Below are 16,526 nucleotides of genomic sequence, written 5' to 3' on the forward strand. Positions count from 1 at the left end.
TGCGGAGGTGGGGAAAAGGCAGAGCGGGTCAACAATCGGGTTCCTACTTACTGTTAGGTGAACTGACCATGTGGATTAAGGAAATTTACACATTTGTAAATATACTGTAAAGTGTAGTGACTGTGTATTTTGTAGGCGAAACGCGGCAGCCAGTTGCGCATAGCAAGGACCCACAAACAGCCTTGGAACTTTGGAGCGACCAAACTATTATTATTAAAATAGATAGAAAGATAAAACTGAAATAAAAATTACAATTCCAGGACACCAGGAGAGAAAAATTCCCTTCTCTTTTCAAATAGCACCATGGGATCTTTAACGTCCACAGGCAGACAGGACCTCAGTTAATTTCTCATATGAAGGACAGTACCTACGACAATGCAAAAATGGAGTGACACCTTAGACTATGATTCTGAGTCCTGAGATGGGGCTTGAACTGACAACCTTCTGACTTAGAGGCAAGAATGGTACCACTGTGGCAGGCTGACACAATATAGTTCTTTTAACATGGGGTAACATAACGGCAGTGGAGCTTGAAGCTGAGTTCGGGGGAGGAACTGTAAGCACAGTCAAAGAGGAACGTCTTCAGGTGTGAAGAGCGGGCAAAACGGAGGGATTGAGACAATTTGTCTGAGGCATAGTAGCTGAAAGCCATGAAGCACTTTGTTAATAATAGTGCTTGCTGTTGAAATAGTACCTTTTTGTCAGTTACTGTGTTTTGGATTTTTCTTGGTCAGTCGGGCATCTGACACATATAGAAACCCATCAACCATACTTAAGGGTGAGCCAGCTGATTGAAGGCGGAGGATAGTGAAATGGAGAGGTGAGCAGACCAAAGAGGTGGGAGGTGCCATGTTGGAAAGACTTGAAAGTGAGAGTGAGGATCTCGAAATCAAACCGTTCTGCAACTGGGAGCCTGGCAAGGACTAGGGCGATGGGGGTGAGGAGCTTAATACGGGTGAGGACAAAAAGAAACGGTAGTTTTGAATCATGTGCTGCTCTTTGGCTTTCCCCAGATCGCGTAATCCAAACTGGACAAGCAGCGGGGAAGCTGGCCAGACAGTGCTCTCTCTCTCAATGGCAAAGCTACGTGGTTTTAGCTGGTCAGACTCCGGCAGTTACCCCAACCCACACTCTGGGGGTCCCCAAACCTTGGCTCCTGCCAACCTGCGCCCTAATACTCCCTGGAATTAGGTAAGCGGGAAGCGTCCCTCCAGGGAGGAGAGTGAGAGAGCGCATTGCATTCCATTCCAACGATCTATCTCTGGGATTTCCAGGCGTAGGGAGGCGGGGAATTCTCAGCTTGGTTTGGAGACTCTGAAGCGACGGCGATGGGTTTCCGTGCGGGTCAAGACACCCGGCTGACACCCCCCCCCCCACACCCCCGCAAAAAAATCACGTGCTCCCCTCCATTCCAGCTCTCACACACACACACACACACACGCGGACCATGTGCTCCTCTCCAGTCCCCACTCGCACACACACAGGTCACGTGCTCCCCTCCCGCCCCATTCACACAGACAGGTCACGTGCCCCTATCATCCCACACACACACACACACACACAGGTCACGTGCTCCCCTCCCGCCCCATTCACACAGACAGGTCACGTGCCCCTATCATCCCACACACACACACACACACAGGTCACGTGCTCCCCTCCCGCCCCATTCACACAGACAGGTCAACGTGCCCTTATCATCCCACACACACACACAGGTCACGTGCTCCCCTCCCGTCCCATTCACACAGACAGGTCACGTGCCCCTATTACCCCCCCCCACACACACACACAGATCACGTGCTTCCCTCCCGTCCCATTCACACACCCATAGTCACGTGCCCCTATCATTCCCCCCTCCACACACACACACACACAGATCACGTGCTCCTCTCCCGCCCGCCTGCCCTCGGTGTCACGTGGTCCCCGCCCCGCCCCGGGGTGGGCGGGGGGAGGCGCGAGTTGCATGATGGGACGGGCCGCAAGATGGCGGATTTTGACGAGTTGAGGGTAAGTCGGTGGGAGGGAAAAGCGGCGCCAAAAGCAGCGGCCGAGGGCGGCCCCGGGGAGCGGCGAGGGCGGATGGAGAGAGAGCGCGAGTGAGAGAGAGAGCAGGAGGGCGGGGAGTCTTAACAGAAAGTAAATGATAGTAATAGTGAAAAGCCGCGTTTTGCGCAGAGCGACAACAGTGAGTGAGAGAGTGAGTGTGAGAGAGAGAGAGGGGAGAGGTGGCGGCGCGGCCCTATTGGCGGCGGAGACCCGAGAGAGAGGGAGAGAGAGGGAGAGACCAGACCCCGAATTAAAGACAAAGCCTTTTAAGTTTCGAAATCCTCGGCCCTGTACTCCCCCCACAATGAATTACCGTTAAAAATATAATAATAATAATCCCGGCGTTTGATAATATGGCGCGTCTTCAAGACGTCTCGAAGCGCTTCACAGGATATACTGCAAAGTGTAGTGACTGTGTATCTTACAGGCGACTTCCCTCCCCCCCCTTGACTTCTCCCCCCCATCACCTCTCCCCCCCCCACCCCCTCGACCTCCCCCCCATCCCCTCATCTCTCCCCCCCTCCCCCCTAACCTCTCTCCCCCATCCCCTCATCTCTCCCCCCCTCCCCCCTAACCTCTCTCCCCCCCTCCCCACAACCCCTGACCTCTCCCCCCTGACCTCCACCCCCCACCTCTCCCCCCCCACCTCTCCCCCCCCCCCCAGACCTCTCCCCCCCCCAGACCTCTCCCCCCCAGACCTCTCCCCCCCCTGACCTCCACCCCCCCTGACCTCTCCCCCCCCTGACCTCTCCCCCCCTGACCTCTCCCCCCCCCGACCTCTCCCCCCCCGACCTCCCCCCCCCAACCTCTCCCCCCCAGACCTTTCCCCCCCGACCTCTCCCCCCACCCCGACCTCCCCCCCCACCCAACCTCTCCGCCAGTTTCGCCTGTTTTAAACAATGCCGTTTTTATGTGCGCAGTTTCTTTTTTTTGGTATATTTTTGGCGGGTGTATATGTGGGGGGGTTGGGGTTGGGGGGTGTTGGGTGGGGGCGGTTGGGGTGGGGGGTTGGGTGGGGGGGTGTTGGGGTGGGGGCGGGTGGGGTGGGGGTTGGGGTGGGGGGGGTTGTGGCGGTTAAATTACGGGTGTTATTTTCCAACAATCTTTGTGTCGTTAATGAAATGAGGCGCAGATTTTGGTTTGTCTGTTAAAAAAAAATTAAAAAGTCTCCCTTCATTTGTTGTCGGAAGGCAATTTGTCCGTTCATTCATCCCAAAGGATTCAACACATACGAACTGACGATCATAGTTGTCCTGCCTTGTTTTTTTTTAAAATGATAATATATTAATAATAATAATCCTTGCATTCAAAATAGCGCTTTTCACGTCTTCTCGACGTCTCAAAGCGCTTCACAGAATAGACCGTGAAGTGAATTGACGGTATATTTGTGGGTGAAACGCGGCGGCCAATTAATTGCATCCCACACGCCGTCGTGGAATGAGTGGCCAATTTATTTTGTAAGTTTAGTTAGAACACATAGTTCTCCAAGGGTGTGGACTATAGCTTTTAATATGTTTTTAAAAATATGAGGAATGTGCTATAAAAGCGGAAGTAATTATTACTAAATCATTGATGGCAGGAGGGAAAATCGTACAGTTTTGCTCATTGTTTTCATCTCCCTCGCCTCCCTCTTGAAAGTGGTTAGCAGGTGAGTAATCAGACGTTTTGCCTTTCTCTACATTTTGTCTCGCGATCAACAATAATAATTTAATAATAGTAATAGACCCCAGGACTATTGAGCAAACTGTATGTTTTTTTTCCAAAACTTTAAATTTGTCGGCCCGGCTTTCAACCACTGTATCTCTGCTCTCAGAAATTACATTCAGAATATCTTACTTTCAAAACCGTCCTAAAAAACTTTCTCGCCTTCATATTCCCCCTTCGCTTCTAGTGTTCTACGTGAACGGCACTATGTAACTTTTACTAATTGACAGTAGGAAAGATTCATTGATGTTTGGAGGAAAACGCATCTTTTAGGCTCAGGATTCCTCTTTTTTTTCCTCACCCAACTTTGCTCTCAGAGAAAGAGGGAGAGCTGACTCCACACAGAGCCTAATAATAATCCCTCCAAAAACAAAACGATAATAAATTGGTCATTTTCCAATTTCCCACGACTGTTTGTGGGACGCTGTTGTGCGCAATTGGCTGCTGCGTTTCGCCCACAAATGTACAGTCAATTCACTTTACAGTATATTCTGTGAAGCGCTTTGAGACATTGAGAAGATGTGAAAAGCGCTGTATCAAATGCAAGGATTATTATTATTATAAGTTGGTAGCACACTTGCTTTAGAGTCAGAAGGTTATGGGTTCAAGTTCCACTTCTGGACTTTGAACCCGAGTCTAGACTGACACTCTAATACAGTTTGGGGGGAGTGCTGCATTATCAGAGATGCCATCCTTCGGATGAGATGTTTGCCTATTCAGGTGGTCATTCAGGATCCCATGGTACTATTGGAAAAGAGAAGGGAGTTTCCTGGTGTTCTAACTAAATGGCCAAAAAAGTGGAATTAACTTCATGGTTGTTTGTGGGACATTGCTGTACACAAATTGACTGCCGTACTCCCCCATAAAATACTATCATTATGATTTACAGTAAACCGTGTGAAGCCCGGAATTTAGAATTGATGTGACTGATGTAATGGAGGCAAATGTGACGGTTACAAAGAAAGGTGATTATCTGCACTCCTTGAGACCGGCCCCACTGAATAAAAATACAGCGTAACTAATTGGACACAACATAAAGTATACAGTGCTAATTTAAACAAAATTGCTCCGTCTGGAATTATACTGTCACTTTAATACCACACCGAGCCCTTTGCAATAATACTTTTTACATCTGACACATTATTCATGTCAGGAGGACGTCTCGGTGGTAATTGCTGCGTATTTTGTAAGAGGTGTAAAAATAAAGTACTGTATATAAGTAAACTTGCAGTAGCCAAAAAAATTCAGTTTTTGTCGGGTTTTCCAGTTTTGAAATTAATTCCTATTGTCACAAATTTCCAAAAAGAAATCTTGTGTCTGTGCGGAAAGCTGCGTGCATGCACGTGAGGACGTTATTCAAACTGCATTGCATCCAGCAACCTCACATGCACATGGAAAAATCGGACTTCCGCACAACATAATTTGTTTTGCAAGCATTGTAGCGTGTGTTCGATTGATTTCCGAGTTTCGCCCACAAAATAGTCAATTCACATTACAGTATATTCTGCGAAACGCTTTCAGACGTCTTGAGAATGTGATAAGGCGCTATATCAAATGTAAGGACGAGTATATATATATAATCTCTAAAAAATATTATGGTGTCAAACAAATGCAAGTTGTGTGAGTAACCAGTATTATACTGTAATTTGATTCAAGAATGCCCTACAAACAGCAATGAGGGTGTGGGTTTTGCTGTGCATAAAATGGCTGCTGTTTTCCTATGAAATCCACACTATATGTGATATTAATTGTTATGACAGGCATTTTACCGTTTAAATCTCAATACGAACTTTGTTCTTCCTTGTCCTGGGTGTGCAGCTCACTGATACGCTTCTGTTTCTGCATTTTACTTGCAATCTAAGAATTTGTTTGAAAAATAGTGTTTCTGTGAAAATGTAAGAGAATGAGCGTATTGTCCCTAATGATTAAGCTTCAGCCCTGAAAATGAGTAATTCCAGAGAGGCTCTTATAGAAATGTATAAGATTCTAAATGAGACTGACAAAATAAACACTGATTAATACTTTCAGATACACTAAGGCAGCAGGACAAGAGGGCGCAGTTTCAGGGCTGCAAAGGGCAAATTCAGCACAAACGCTAGAATGTGTTCTTCACACAGACGAGAGTTAGTTGGTAGCACTCTTGTCTCTGAGTCAGAGGATAGCGGGTTCAATTGCCACGTCAAGACTTTGAAATCATATGGTATAGGCTATATACTAGCCACTCAATGCAGAGCTGGAGGAGCACTGCGTTGTTGGACATGTCATCTTTCAGATGAGATGTTAAACCCAGGTCCCATCTGCCTGATCAGGTGGATGTTAAAGCACCCACGGCACTATTTGAAAAGGGAAGGGAGTTTTTGGTGCTGTAGCAAACAGCCCCCGCAGATACAATTGGTCACTTGCTCTATGGCTGTCTGTGTGATATTGCTCTTTGCAAATTGACTGCTGCATAGTCACTACCTTTACAATAAACTACGTGAAGCACTTTGAGATATCCTCACTGCTCCTGGTCAAGTCTTAAAAGAAATAGAGAAATGGTCATTCATTTCATAGCTATTTGAGATACACTACTTTGCAAAAAATGGCTAATCACCTACAGATACACAACGTAGCAGAAATGCTGTAAGGTGCTTTAACAACAGCCAAGATTATATTTGTATAGCTTTTATTTAAAATGCACCTTTGATACCTCCCGGAACTGTCAAATGTATTCCTCTCAGGTATCTTTGCTCACCGAGGAAATTCCAGTTTCTGTATCCTTACCCGCACCAAACTCTACCCGCTCATTACTCCAGTCCCCGCCGGGCTCCGCTGGCTTCTCTCTCCCAGCAGAGTTCTCTCTACACCCTACCACTCCCTCTCCTTCTGTCCAATTTCTTCCTGCCTGATCCCACTCCTCTGCTCACACCCTCTGGTCTGGCTAATTCATGCCCTCCACACCACTATCAATGGCCAAGCATCTCTGACCACGTGACCTTTGGAACTTCTTCCTTCTACCTGTGCCTTTTCTCTTACAACCTACATCTTCGACCATTTTTAATGTCACCTTCCCCTCCCCTCCACACTCCCTTGCTCGATATCCGACTACATTCATTGTGATGTCCTCTGAGATATTATCCTACATAAAGAGTATTATATTATATAGTATTATATAATAAGTTGATGCGGATAAGTGTGCGTAAGTGCTCCGAGACATTTCCCCGTGAGAAGGGCCCCACATAAATGCAAGTTGTTGTCTAGAAAGCACTGAAAGGTGCCGACTGTTCAGATCTGAACTCTCTCTGTGTCTCTCCTCCAGAATATGGTTTCGAGTTTTCGGGTCTCGGAACTTCAGGTGCTGTTGGGATTTGCTGGACGTAACAAGAGCGGGCGCAAACATGAACTCCTGGTGCGAGCTCTGCACTTGCTAAAGAGTGGGTGCAGCCCGGCCGTTCAGATCAAGATCAAGGAACTGTACAGGCGGCGATTCCCCAGGACTATTGAAAGCCTCGCCGATTTATCGGCCCTCAAGTCTCCAGCCTTCCCCCTGGACACTACCCCACCAGCAGACTCGGAGTCGGGCTCTGGCACTGCCCTCTCCTCGGCCTCTACCTCGGCCGCCTCCCAGCCCTCCTCGCCCCTGGTCAGCCCCCTCGTGCTGCACGACACCAAACCCAGTGTGGAAATGCAGGAGGCGTCCACCTCCATACACCCTGTCCATCCGGACGTCCAGTTGAAGAGCATCCCTTTCTATGACGTCCTGGATGTGCTCATTAAACCTACTAGTCTCGGTAAGCTTTGTTGTTTGGGCAGATTAAAGAATGATGGTACTACAATAGTGATGCTTCCACAATGGTGGTAATATTAAGGGATGTGGGTAATTCTTAATACGTTTAACATGGTCAAAAAAATCTAGCAGAGATAGCAGAACAGACTGTTCAGATTGAATTATTTCACACAGAGAGCAGTGTGGCATTGAACGAGGTGGTAACGGCAGCTTGTGCCAGCAAATGCAAGAGGGAGCAGACAGACAGACAGACAGGCAAGTAACCAGTTTAGAGGATCCGCTTAATATTACAGTGTCCCATTGACCCGCAGCATGCTGGTGGAGCAGTCACTGGGGGCAGGGAATCCTCCCACTCGGCTCCCGTTAACCCTGCAAACCAAAGCCCTAAAGGATAGGGTGGGCCTAGTTGGACACACAGTGGGAAAGCTTGCCAGGCAGTACTCTCAATGGCAAGCTGTATGGTTTAGCTGGTTAGACTCCAGCAGTTTCCCCAACGCACACTCTGGGGTCCCCAAGCCTTGGCTCTTGCCAACCTGCACCTAATACTCCGGAATTAGGTAAGCAGGAAGTGTCCCTCCAGGGAGAGAGTGCGCTGCAGGCATTGAGCGACTTAACAACAACCGCTGAACGTGGTGATAGCAGTTGGCAGCTTCCTGGGATGTGCAAGAAGTGACATTCCAATGACCTGGAAGCAGTGATCAGTGGACATTTTATATCGTAACCAGTTCTAAGGTGGGGTTTGAATATATGCACCCAAATCACTGTTATAATGTGGGCAACCTGTATCACGGTTATAATGGGGGCAAGGAAATCAATAGAGGAAGGGTGCGCGAGTACAACAACAACTAATTGCATTTATACACGTGCCTTTAACATCCCAAGCTGGTGGACAATCAAGGGTTTGCCCCCGAGCTGGGGGTTGGAGGCAACAGGGTGGAGTTGGGAGTATAACCGAAGGGAGGAACAAGACTGCGGAGGGTTTGTGGTGTAGAATCATTAATTTCTGTTACTTTAGATAAGACTTGATGCATTGCAGCAGGAGTCTTTTCGGGGACATTACATTCCTGTGTATTTGAAAAGTTATGTGCTTTAATCAGTTAGCCATTAAAGTTAACTATGGACACTTTCTGTATAGAAGGAGGCCGTTCAGCTCTTTGGGGCTGTGCCACTTCAACCTCTGGGTTATTAAGTCATCCTGGAAGCAGATTTGATTGTAGCTTACAAAAGGGAATTGAATAGGTATTTAAAAAGGAAAAATGTGCGGGGCTATGGGATAAGAGTGGGGGAGTGGGGCTAGTTTGTAACTCTATCAAAGAGCCGACACAGGCACGATGGGCCGAATGGCTTCCTTCTGTGCTGTAAGATTCTATGATTATTTGATCCTTTTGATACACTCCAGTTCAGAGTGACACACTTTTTCTGACATCTGGAGACCGGCTGAGTAAAATGGTGTTCTGCATATGAGCGGATGCCTCTTCAGAGAGGCTAGAGATTTCTGAAGATGAATTAATTTTTTGAAAAATAATGAAATGAATCACTGGAGACAGGGAGGCTCTGAGTGACTCCAGTTCATTGGTCTGCGAGTAAAATGGTTGTTTTTGTTCACTTGGATGAGAAACAGAACCCCCGGCATTTTAGATGTAAAATAATAATATAATAATAATCCTTGCATTTAATATAGCGACTTATCGTGTCTTTGAGACATCCCAAAGCGAAACACAGCAGCCAATTGTGCAAAACAGTGTCCCACAAACAGTCGTGGATTGAGTGACCAAATAATTATTAAAAAAAAACATTTTTTTTTGAAGGGATTATTATTAAATCCTAGTTAGAGCACAGATGCAAGGTTTTCCGCTATATCTAACCATCTAGTTAAATCCCTCTCTATTACCCCATACGCATTTGATTCCTTTTTATTAACTCTGTCTAATTCCCTTTAAAACAATTTACAAACTCTGTCTCACTTGCAGCTTGTGGCTGAGAATTCTGATGTCGGCTACCCTCTGTGGGAAGATCACCTCTTTACTGTCCTGTCAAAAGAGTGAGCTCAGGGTTTATTGAAATGATTTAACCTTTATTTTGCTCTGGCATCTTCCTCTTCCCAAGATGGTGACCAGGCGCTCCAGGACTCTACCCTGTGTGAGGGCGCTATATAAATACAAATTGTTGTTGTTGACTGGTGTGTTGCGGAGGGGGTTGGAAGTAATTGGTTATCAGACACTGGAGCTCTCTACTCTAATCCTATCCCCTGCTCTCTCTACGTCAAGTCTGTGCTGGTGCTCTCCTCCAGCCCCTTCGCTAGGAACTATACTCCAATCTCAATTCCCTGCTCTTTTCCCCACAGCCTTTAATATTCTTTTTTCCTCAAGTATTCATCCAGTTCCCTGTTGACAGATGCTGTGCAATCTTTTTGTTCAGTGCCATCAAACATTCAGCGGTTCCAGGAAAAGTATTTCATCTTTGCGTTGACTCCCCAACAAGTCAAAGCGATCTGCATTTCCAGGTAAGAGACTCTCACTATTGGAATGTAAATCGGAGAGAAGGTCTTCTGTCTTTCTCTGGCTTGAGTTCAAAGCCCCGACGTAGGCCTTGAACCAGGTGCCTTCTGACTCAAAAGGCAAGTAAGATACCAACTGAGCCAGACTAACACAAAGAGAACTGAACAGCTATCTGGCAAAGAATAGTATGACATAGAGGGAAAGCAGTTATTTTTTCCATCACATGAGGAAGCCCATTACTACGGTATCCAAACCAGAGTTCCTCACACGTTGTGCAGGTGGGATTGCCAGCTACGGTACTCTCTTCTCTATCTGAAGGTGTCGCAGGAACTTTAACATCCACTGGACCAAAAAACCAAAGCAAGTGCTGCATTGTTGGAAGTGCTGTCCTTCAGTTGAGATGTTAAACTGAGGTCCAGTTTGCCTGTTCAGGTGGTTTTTAAAGATCCTGTGATACTTTTCAAAAGAGAAGGGAGTTTAACCTGTTGTCCTGGCTAACAGTCCCCCAAATAAAATTGGTCACTCGTTTCTCCCATCTCTGGTGGTGTTGAACGCCTGCAGTTCCCGGTGTGGGTGTGTGTGTCTCTGTCGTACACTCTGCTGTGGCTGCTGAGAGAGAACGTGCAGCTCATGGGCCCCTGAGCCCTGACTAGTGGGCCTGGGGGATATAAATTGCTGCAAACAATGCATTGTACCAGTCTGGTCACCCTGCGGGGGGTGGGGGGGAGAAGAGAGATCCTTCAGTAAGCGCAGTGGGACCCTCTTATGTCTGATAGCTTGAGCCGTGTGTACGTGGATGCACTTGAGAGTCAGCCAGGTTCAGATAGTAGGACTCTCGCCTCTGGTCCAGATGATTGTGGGCTCAATCCTTCCATCTTCTCCCACTCCAGAATGATGCTCCATTGTAGTAGTGGGAGGACCACCTCTGCATTACTGGAGGCTCCATCCTTCAGATGACGTGACAACAACAGAAAATTGCCTTTCATGTCTGTAGGACAGTCAAGGGTTTGCACCCGATCTGGGAATTGGAGTCAAGACGGGTGGGAGGATGGCCGAAGGTGCGGTCAAAGAGGAAGGTCTTGTGACAGATCTTGAAGGAGGCAAGGGATTGGCAAGATAGAGGGACTCTGGGATGGAGTTCCAGAAGGTGGGACAGAAAGGCTGACAGCTGTTCAAGTGATTACTGCCTATGTGGTTTGAGTAATTTGATACACTCCGTTCTTTTCCAGGGACTTCCTGCCGGGTGGCAGACGAGACTACATTGTGCAGGTGCAGCTAAGGTGAGCAGAGACCCTTTAGTCTATTCTTGTGCCCACCTGGAGCCCGTTATATAGCACACTTACTGCGGGACTGAGACTCCAGCATAGTGGGGGAGAGGAGAGCCTGTCCCTGGGATGAGATGGTAAACCTGACTGCCTGTCCTTTAGGTGGACAGTAAAGATCCCACAACACTCACGTTTGGAAGTGAGTTTTGCTGGGGTGTCCTGGCCAACAATCCTCCAGATAAAATTCATGGGTGTATGTAGGTCTCTGATGGTGCAAATGGCTGTCAAGTTATATAGTCAATTCACTTTACAGTATATTTTCTGAAGCGCTTTGAGATGTCCTGAAGACATGATAAGGCACTTGCTACATCAAGTGCAAGTATTATTAAGTTTGGCTGCAATCATAGAATTATACAGCACAGAAGGAGGCCATTCAGCCCATTGTGTCTGTGCCGGCTCTTTGAAAAGAGCTTCCAAATCAATCCCACTCCCCCGCTGTCTCCCCATAGCCCTGCAAGCTTGTCCTCACCAAATAATTATTTACTTCTCTCTTAAAAGTTGTTATCGAATCAGCTTCCACCACCCTTCCAGGCAATGCATTCCAGATCCCAGCAATGCGCTATAATAATAATGATATTATAACTCGCAATAAGTCACTACATTTGACAATACTTACCTGTGAGGTATTGCAATGTGTTAAGACACAAAATAAAGTGTTTCATTACATCCTGAGATGTCTTCATTCCATCCATATTACGTTGTCAGGTGAATCTCATGTTATGAAATGTTTTAATGCTTTGCTTTTATGTGAAGGGCGCTTGTATGTAAGTTGTTAAACTCTTCGAGATGTTTCCTTAATGTGAAAGCTGCTGTACTGTCTAAACTGAAGTGTTTATGGCTAAATTAGCCTTTATAATCTCCTACTTACATGTTCCTGCAGAAGTAATTTGTTCAACAACATTACGAACTTACATAGCACCTTTTCCATAGTCTCAAAGTGTTTTACATAGACAGAATTCCTGGCTGGGAGAGAGATAAGGCTGTGGGGATAGGGAAGAGGTAGCTGAAAACTCAGTCAAAGGTACTTGGGTAGGGAGCAAAGGGTGTCAGAAATGAGTTCAGGAGCTGGGTGCAAAGTGGCTGAAAGCTCATTCGCTGATGGTGGGGCAGTAGGGGGTCATGAAGTCAGCCAGTGTGAAGGAGATCACGGAAGAACTGTAGGTCAAGGCCATGGAGATATTTGAAGAACTTTTATTATTAATAATAATATTCCTTGCATTTGATATAGCGCCTTATCACGTCTTCAAGACGTCTCAAAGGGCTTCACATAATATACTGTAAAGTGTGGTGACTATGTTTTGGCAGCCAATTGTGATTTGATTTATTCTTGTTTTTTGTTATTTATTATGTGATTTGGAGAGGAACGAGACTTTATCTAATGAAGATGGAAACTTTTGGTTTCAGGTTCTGTCTGGCGGAGACCAGTTGTCCACAGGAAGATAACTACCCCAACAACTTGTGTATAAAAGTGAACGGGAAACTTTATCCATTGCCAGTAAGTTACTTGTTCCTATTAAATATGAGGTGGGAGTAAGGGAGGAGATGTGAGGCCAGTGTGATCGCTGGAGGAATCGATCGTGGAGTGATATTTATCACATTGAATGAGTTGGAGGTAGGCCGAATCACTCTGCTCCTGTTAACGCCTTTCAAGTTGGGAGGACGTCCTGAGGAGCTGGACAGTCAGGGATTTGGGCCTGAGCTGGGGGTCAGGATTGGAGAGTAGGAGGGTGGCCGATGGCTCAGTTGAAGAGGAGAGTTTTGAAGGAGGCAAGCGAGGGAGGAGGCGAAGGGAATGCGGGATGAAATTCCATAGGGTGGGGGCAGAAAGACTGAAGGCCCGACCGCCGATGATGGGGCGGGCTGGACGGGAGACGTGGAGCAGGCCAGAATCTACTGAGTGAAGGGAGCGGACAGGTTGGTATGCAACAGGCTGTAAACCAAAGCACTACCGGATAGGGTGGTTCCATCTGGACAAACAGCAGGAAAGCTTGCCAGACAGAGAGATCAATGGCAGGCTGTGTGGTTTTAGCTGGTTAGACCTCAGCAGTTAACCCCAACGCACACTCTGGGCTTCCTAAGCCTTGGCTCTTACCAACCTGTGCCTAACATTCTCCGGAATTGTAAACGGGATGGGTCCCTCCAGGGAGAGAGTGTGCATTCCATTCCAGATACAGGGGAATATCCATGTGTAGTTGGCAGACATATGTGGAACTCTGTTTGGTTTGGATCCTCTTGAGCATGGTGATGGGTTTCCACGTGTGTCAGGCTCCCGGCTGACCAACGGCTGACTTTGCTGATCTCCTTGTCCAGGGCTTCACGCCACCACTTAAGAACGGTGTTGAACAGAAGCGACCCGGGCGGCCGCTGAACATCACATCTCAGGTCCGTCTTTCCTCAGCTGTCCCCAACCAGATCTCTGTGTCCTGGGCCCCGGAAATGGGCAGAGTAAGTGCTACAACCTCATTCTTCTTCCCCTCTGGGAAAGACTGTAGCCCCCTGGGGCTGGCTCCTCTTACTGTGTGAAGAAACATTTACAAATGATGCAGAATTAGTATTTAAAAGCTTATTTTTGGCACTAGGCAGATGTCACCTTGTGGTCGTTGTGTGAAATGTCAGCATTTAATGTTATCAAATTGTTCTTCCTCTTTGTAATTCTCCTTCACTCTCCTACATCTGACTTTTTCTTTAGCTGTCTCTCTGACTCTCTCTCTCTCTCTTAACAATTTCTTTCTCTTTCAGTCCTCTCTCAGTCCCTAATTGTATGTCTTTCTATGACTTTTTCTGCCCATCTCTATGCCATAAAGTATACATAGCACTTACCTTTGTGCTCCCAATAGAACCATAACTGATAAGCTTAGCACACGAACACAACAAGGTTCACAATGCGTGGTACAGGCAGTCTCAAATAAACGATGAACAACACCTGATCTGCTAACAAACAGTTAATTCAGCTTTTTAATTTCAAATTCAGAGTAAAATCATTTTTCGATCCATTGACATAGATTTTCCTCAGGAAAGGGGGGAATTGTCGGTGACTTTTTCTTAAAAAAGAAGCCGATTTTAAGGTCCTTGTTTGTGGTCTCTCCCCTCCCTTAGAATTACTCGGTCTCCGTGTACCTGGTGAAGCAGCTGACGTCGGCCGTGCTACTCCAGAGGCTGCGGAACAAGGGGATCAGGAACCCCGACCACTCCAGAGCCCTGAGTGAGTGTGGCCCTGAGAGAGAGAGAGAGAGAGAGAGAGAAGCCAGCGCTTAATACCACCGGAACTTGGGGCCCCCCTTCCCACCGGCACTTGGCCATTGTGTCAGCCAAAGATAGTGGGCAAAGATATTCCTGCACTTTCTAATGGGTTTGAGCGCTGCGCTAGGGTGTGTAGTGCAGGCAATATTGGGGAGCACTGTATTGTCTTTCACATGACATTAAACTGGGGGTTAAAGATTCCATGATACTGTTGGAAAAGGGAAAGGAGTTTCTCCAGGTGCCCTGGGAAACAGTCTGGGATTAATAGGTCATTCACCTTTGAGACGTGATAAGGCACTATATCACATGCAAAGCTTATTACCTCATAGCTATTTTTGTTTAAAAAAAAGACTGAGTTTTCTTGTGAAGCGCTTTGACACACATCGATGTGCTTAAAAAGGAAGGATTCCGGTTGTAAAAGTACTATATATAAATGTAATTTATTTCTGTGCTCACGGTCCTCCGTTTGCGTTCTGTTCTTTCAGTTAAAGAGAAGCTGACGGCTGATCCCGACAGTGAGATTGCTACCACCAGCCTGCGGGTGTCCCTCATGTGCCCTGTAAGTTTCAGTGTCCATTCCTCACTGGTCGCTCACTGAGTCCTGGCAACAAGCTGCTAGTCTCGGAGCTTCTGATGCCCTAACATGAACCATTAAAAATATATCTCGCAGCCAGTGGGGCTGAGCCTAGGCGGCAGGGTGGGGTTTTTTCCTTGTCTATATGCTCCCTCTGGACAATGTCATCCGCAGACACGGGGTAAATTTTCACATGTTTGCCGATGATACACAAATCGACTTTGCCTCCTCCAGTACCAACTCCAGGTCCCCGATTTTCTGTCGGCTTGTCTGGCAGACATCAAGGCCTGGATGGTGCAAACTTCCTGCAGCTGAATGTGGACAAGACAGAAGCCATACTCCTTGGCTCCTGTCAATGTCTTCACTCCTGCGGATCTCAGACTCACCAAACCAGTGCGCAACCTAGGCATCCGGTTTGACCCCCAGCTGTTCTTTCTCCCCCACATCCGGTTCCTGACCAGGACCGCCTTCTTCCACCTCCGCCACATTGCCCATCTCCAACTGTATCTTACCCCAAATACAGCCAAAACCCTTGTGCATGCGTTTGTCACCTTCCACTTGGATTACTCCAACGCACTCCTCGCCTGTCTCCCAGCTCCATCATTCACAAGATCCAGCTCATTCTGCCGCCCGCACACTGACCCGGACCAGACTCCGGATCATTGCAAGTTTTTTTTTGCCTCCTTCATGGCACATTCTAAGACTCTCCCCTTTAACCACGCCTTCAGTCAACCTCCTACCCCACCTTTCATGCTCTCCACCCCTCATGATCCCAACCTCTGGATCCCAAATCCTGACTGTCCAACGCCTTGGGAAATCCTTCTGACATGAAAGGCACTGTGTAAATATCATTTGTTGTTGATGAGCCAGACATGTTGAAAGAATCCTGTGGGAAGTTGCGAGATGGATTAAGGGTCAGGTCCTGCCTGAAACCTTTGCTACGTTACTGTAAAAAGATGTTGGAAAGTTTTGTTCTGTTGACTATCTCCTCTATCCCTGGTGAAGCTGGGGAAGATGCGGCTGACAGTGCCGTGTCGAGCTGTGACCTGCACGCACCTGCAGTGCTTCGATGCCGCTCTCTACCTGCAGATGAATGAAAAGAAGCCCACGTGGATCTGCCCGGTGTGTGACAAGAAGGCCACGTACGAAAGTTTAATAATAGACGGGTGAGTCGGCGCAACAGTGAAACCTTTGTAGGGAGTCCTGTAACTCAGTGATTCGAGCACTCGCCCCGCAAGCCAGAGGACCCAGGTTTGATTCCTGGGCAGGGCAAAACCATAGGCAAGTTTCCTTACACCACACACCCCTGTTTACCGGCAGTAAGTCGGAACCCGCTTGTTAGTACGTTGGCGGATCACTTTCCCCCCAAAATT

General features: G+C 47.3%; 1 protein-coding gene across 1 annotated transcript; it reads left to right on the plus strand.

Annotated features, from left to right (window-relative positions):
• Positions 1–1,941: 1,941 nt before the first annotated feature.
• On the plus strand, positions 1,942–16,323 carry pias2 (protein inhibitor of activated STAT, 2). The gene is made up of 9 exons (XM_042336112.1): positions 1,942–2,007; positions 7,049–7,520; positions 9,935–10,019; positions 11,244–11,294; positions 12,744–12,834; positions 13,650–13,784; positions 14,436–14,541; positions 15,065–15,138; positions 16,159–16,323. Exons 1-9 carry the CDS (start codon positions 1,984–1,986, stop codon positions 16,321–16,323), a joined length of 1,203 nt encoding a protein of 400 aa, XP_042192046.1. The 5' UTR covers positions 1,942–1,983.
• The last annotated feature ends 203 nt before the right edge of the window (positions 16,324–16,526 follow it).

The sequence above is a fragment of the Callorhinchus milii genome, unplaced genomic scaffold, assembly GCF_018977255.1.
Source record: "Callorhinchus milii isolate IMCB2004 unplaced genomic scaffold, IMCB_Cmil_1.0 Scaffold1, whole genome shotgun sequence".
NCBI lineage: Eukaryota > Metazoa > Chordata > Chondrichthyes > Chimaeriformes > Callorhinchidae > Callorhinchus > Callorhinchus milii.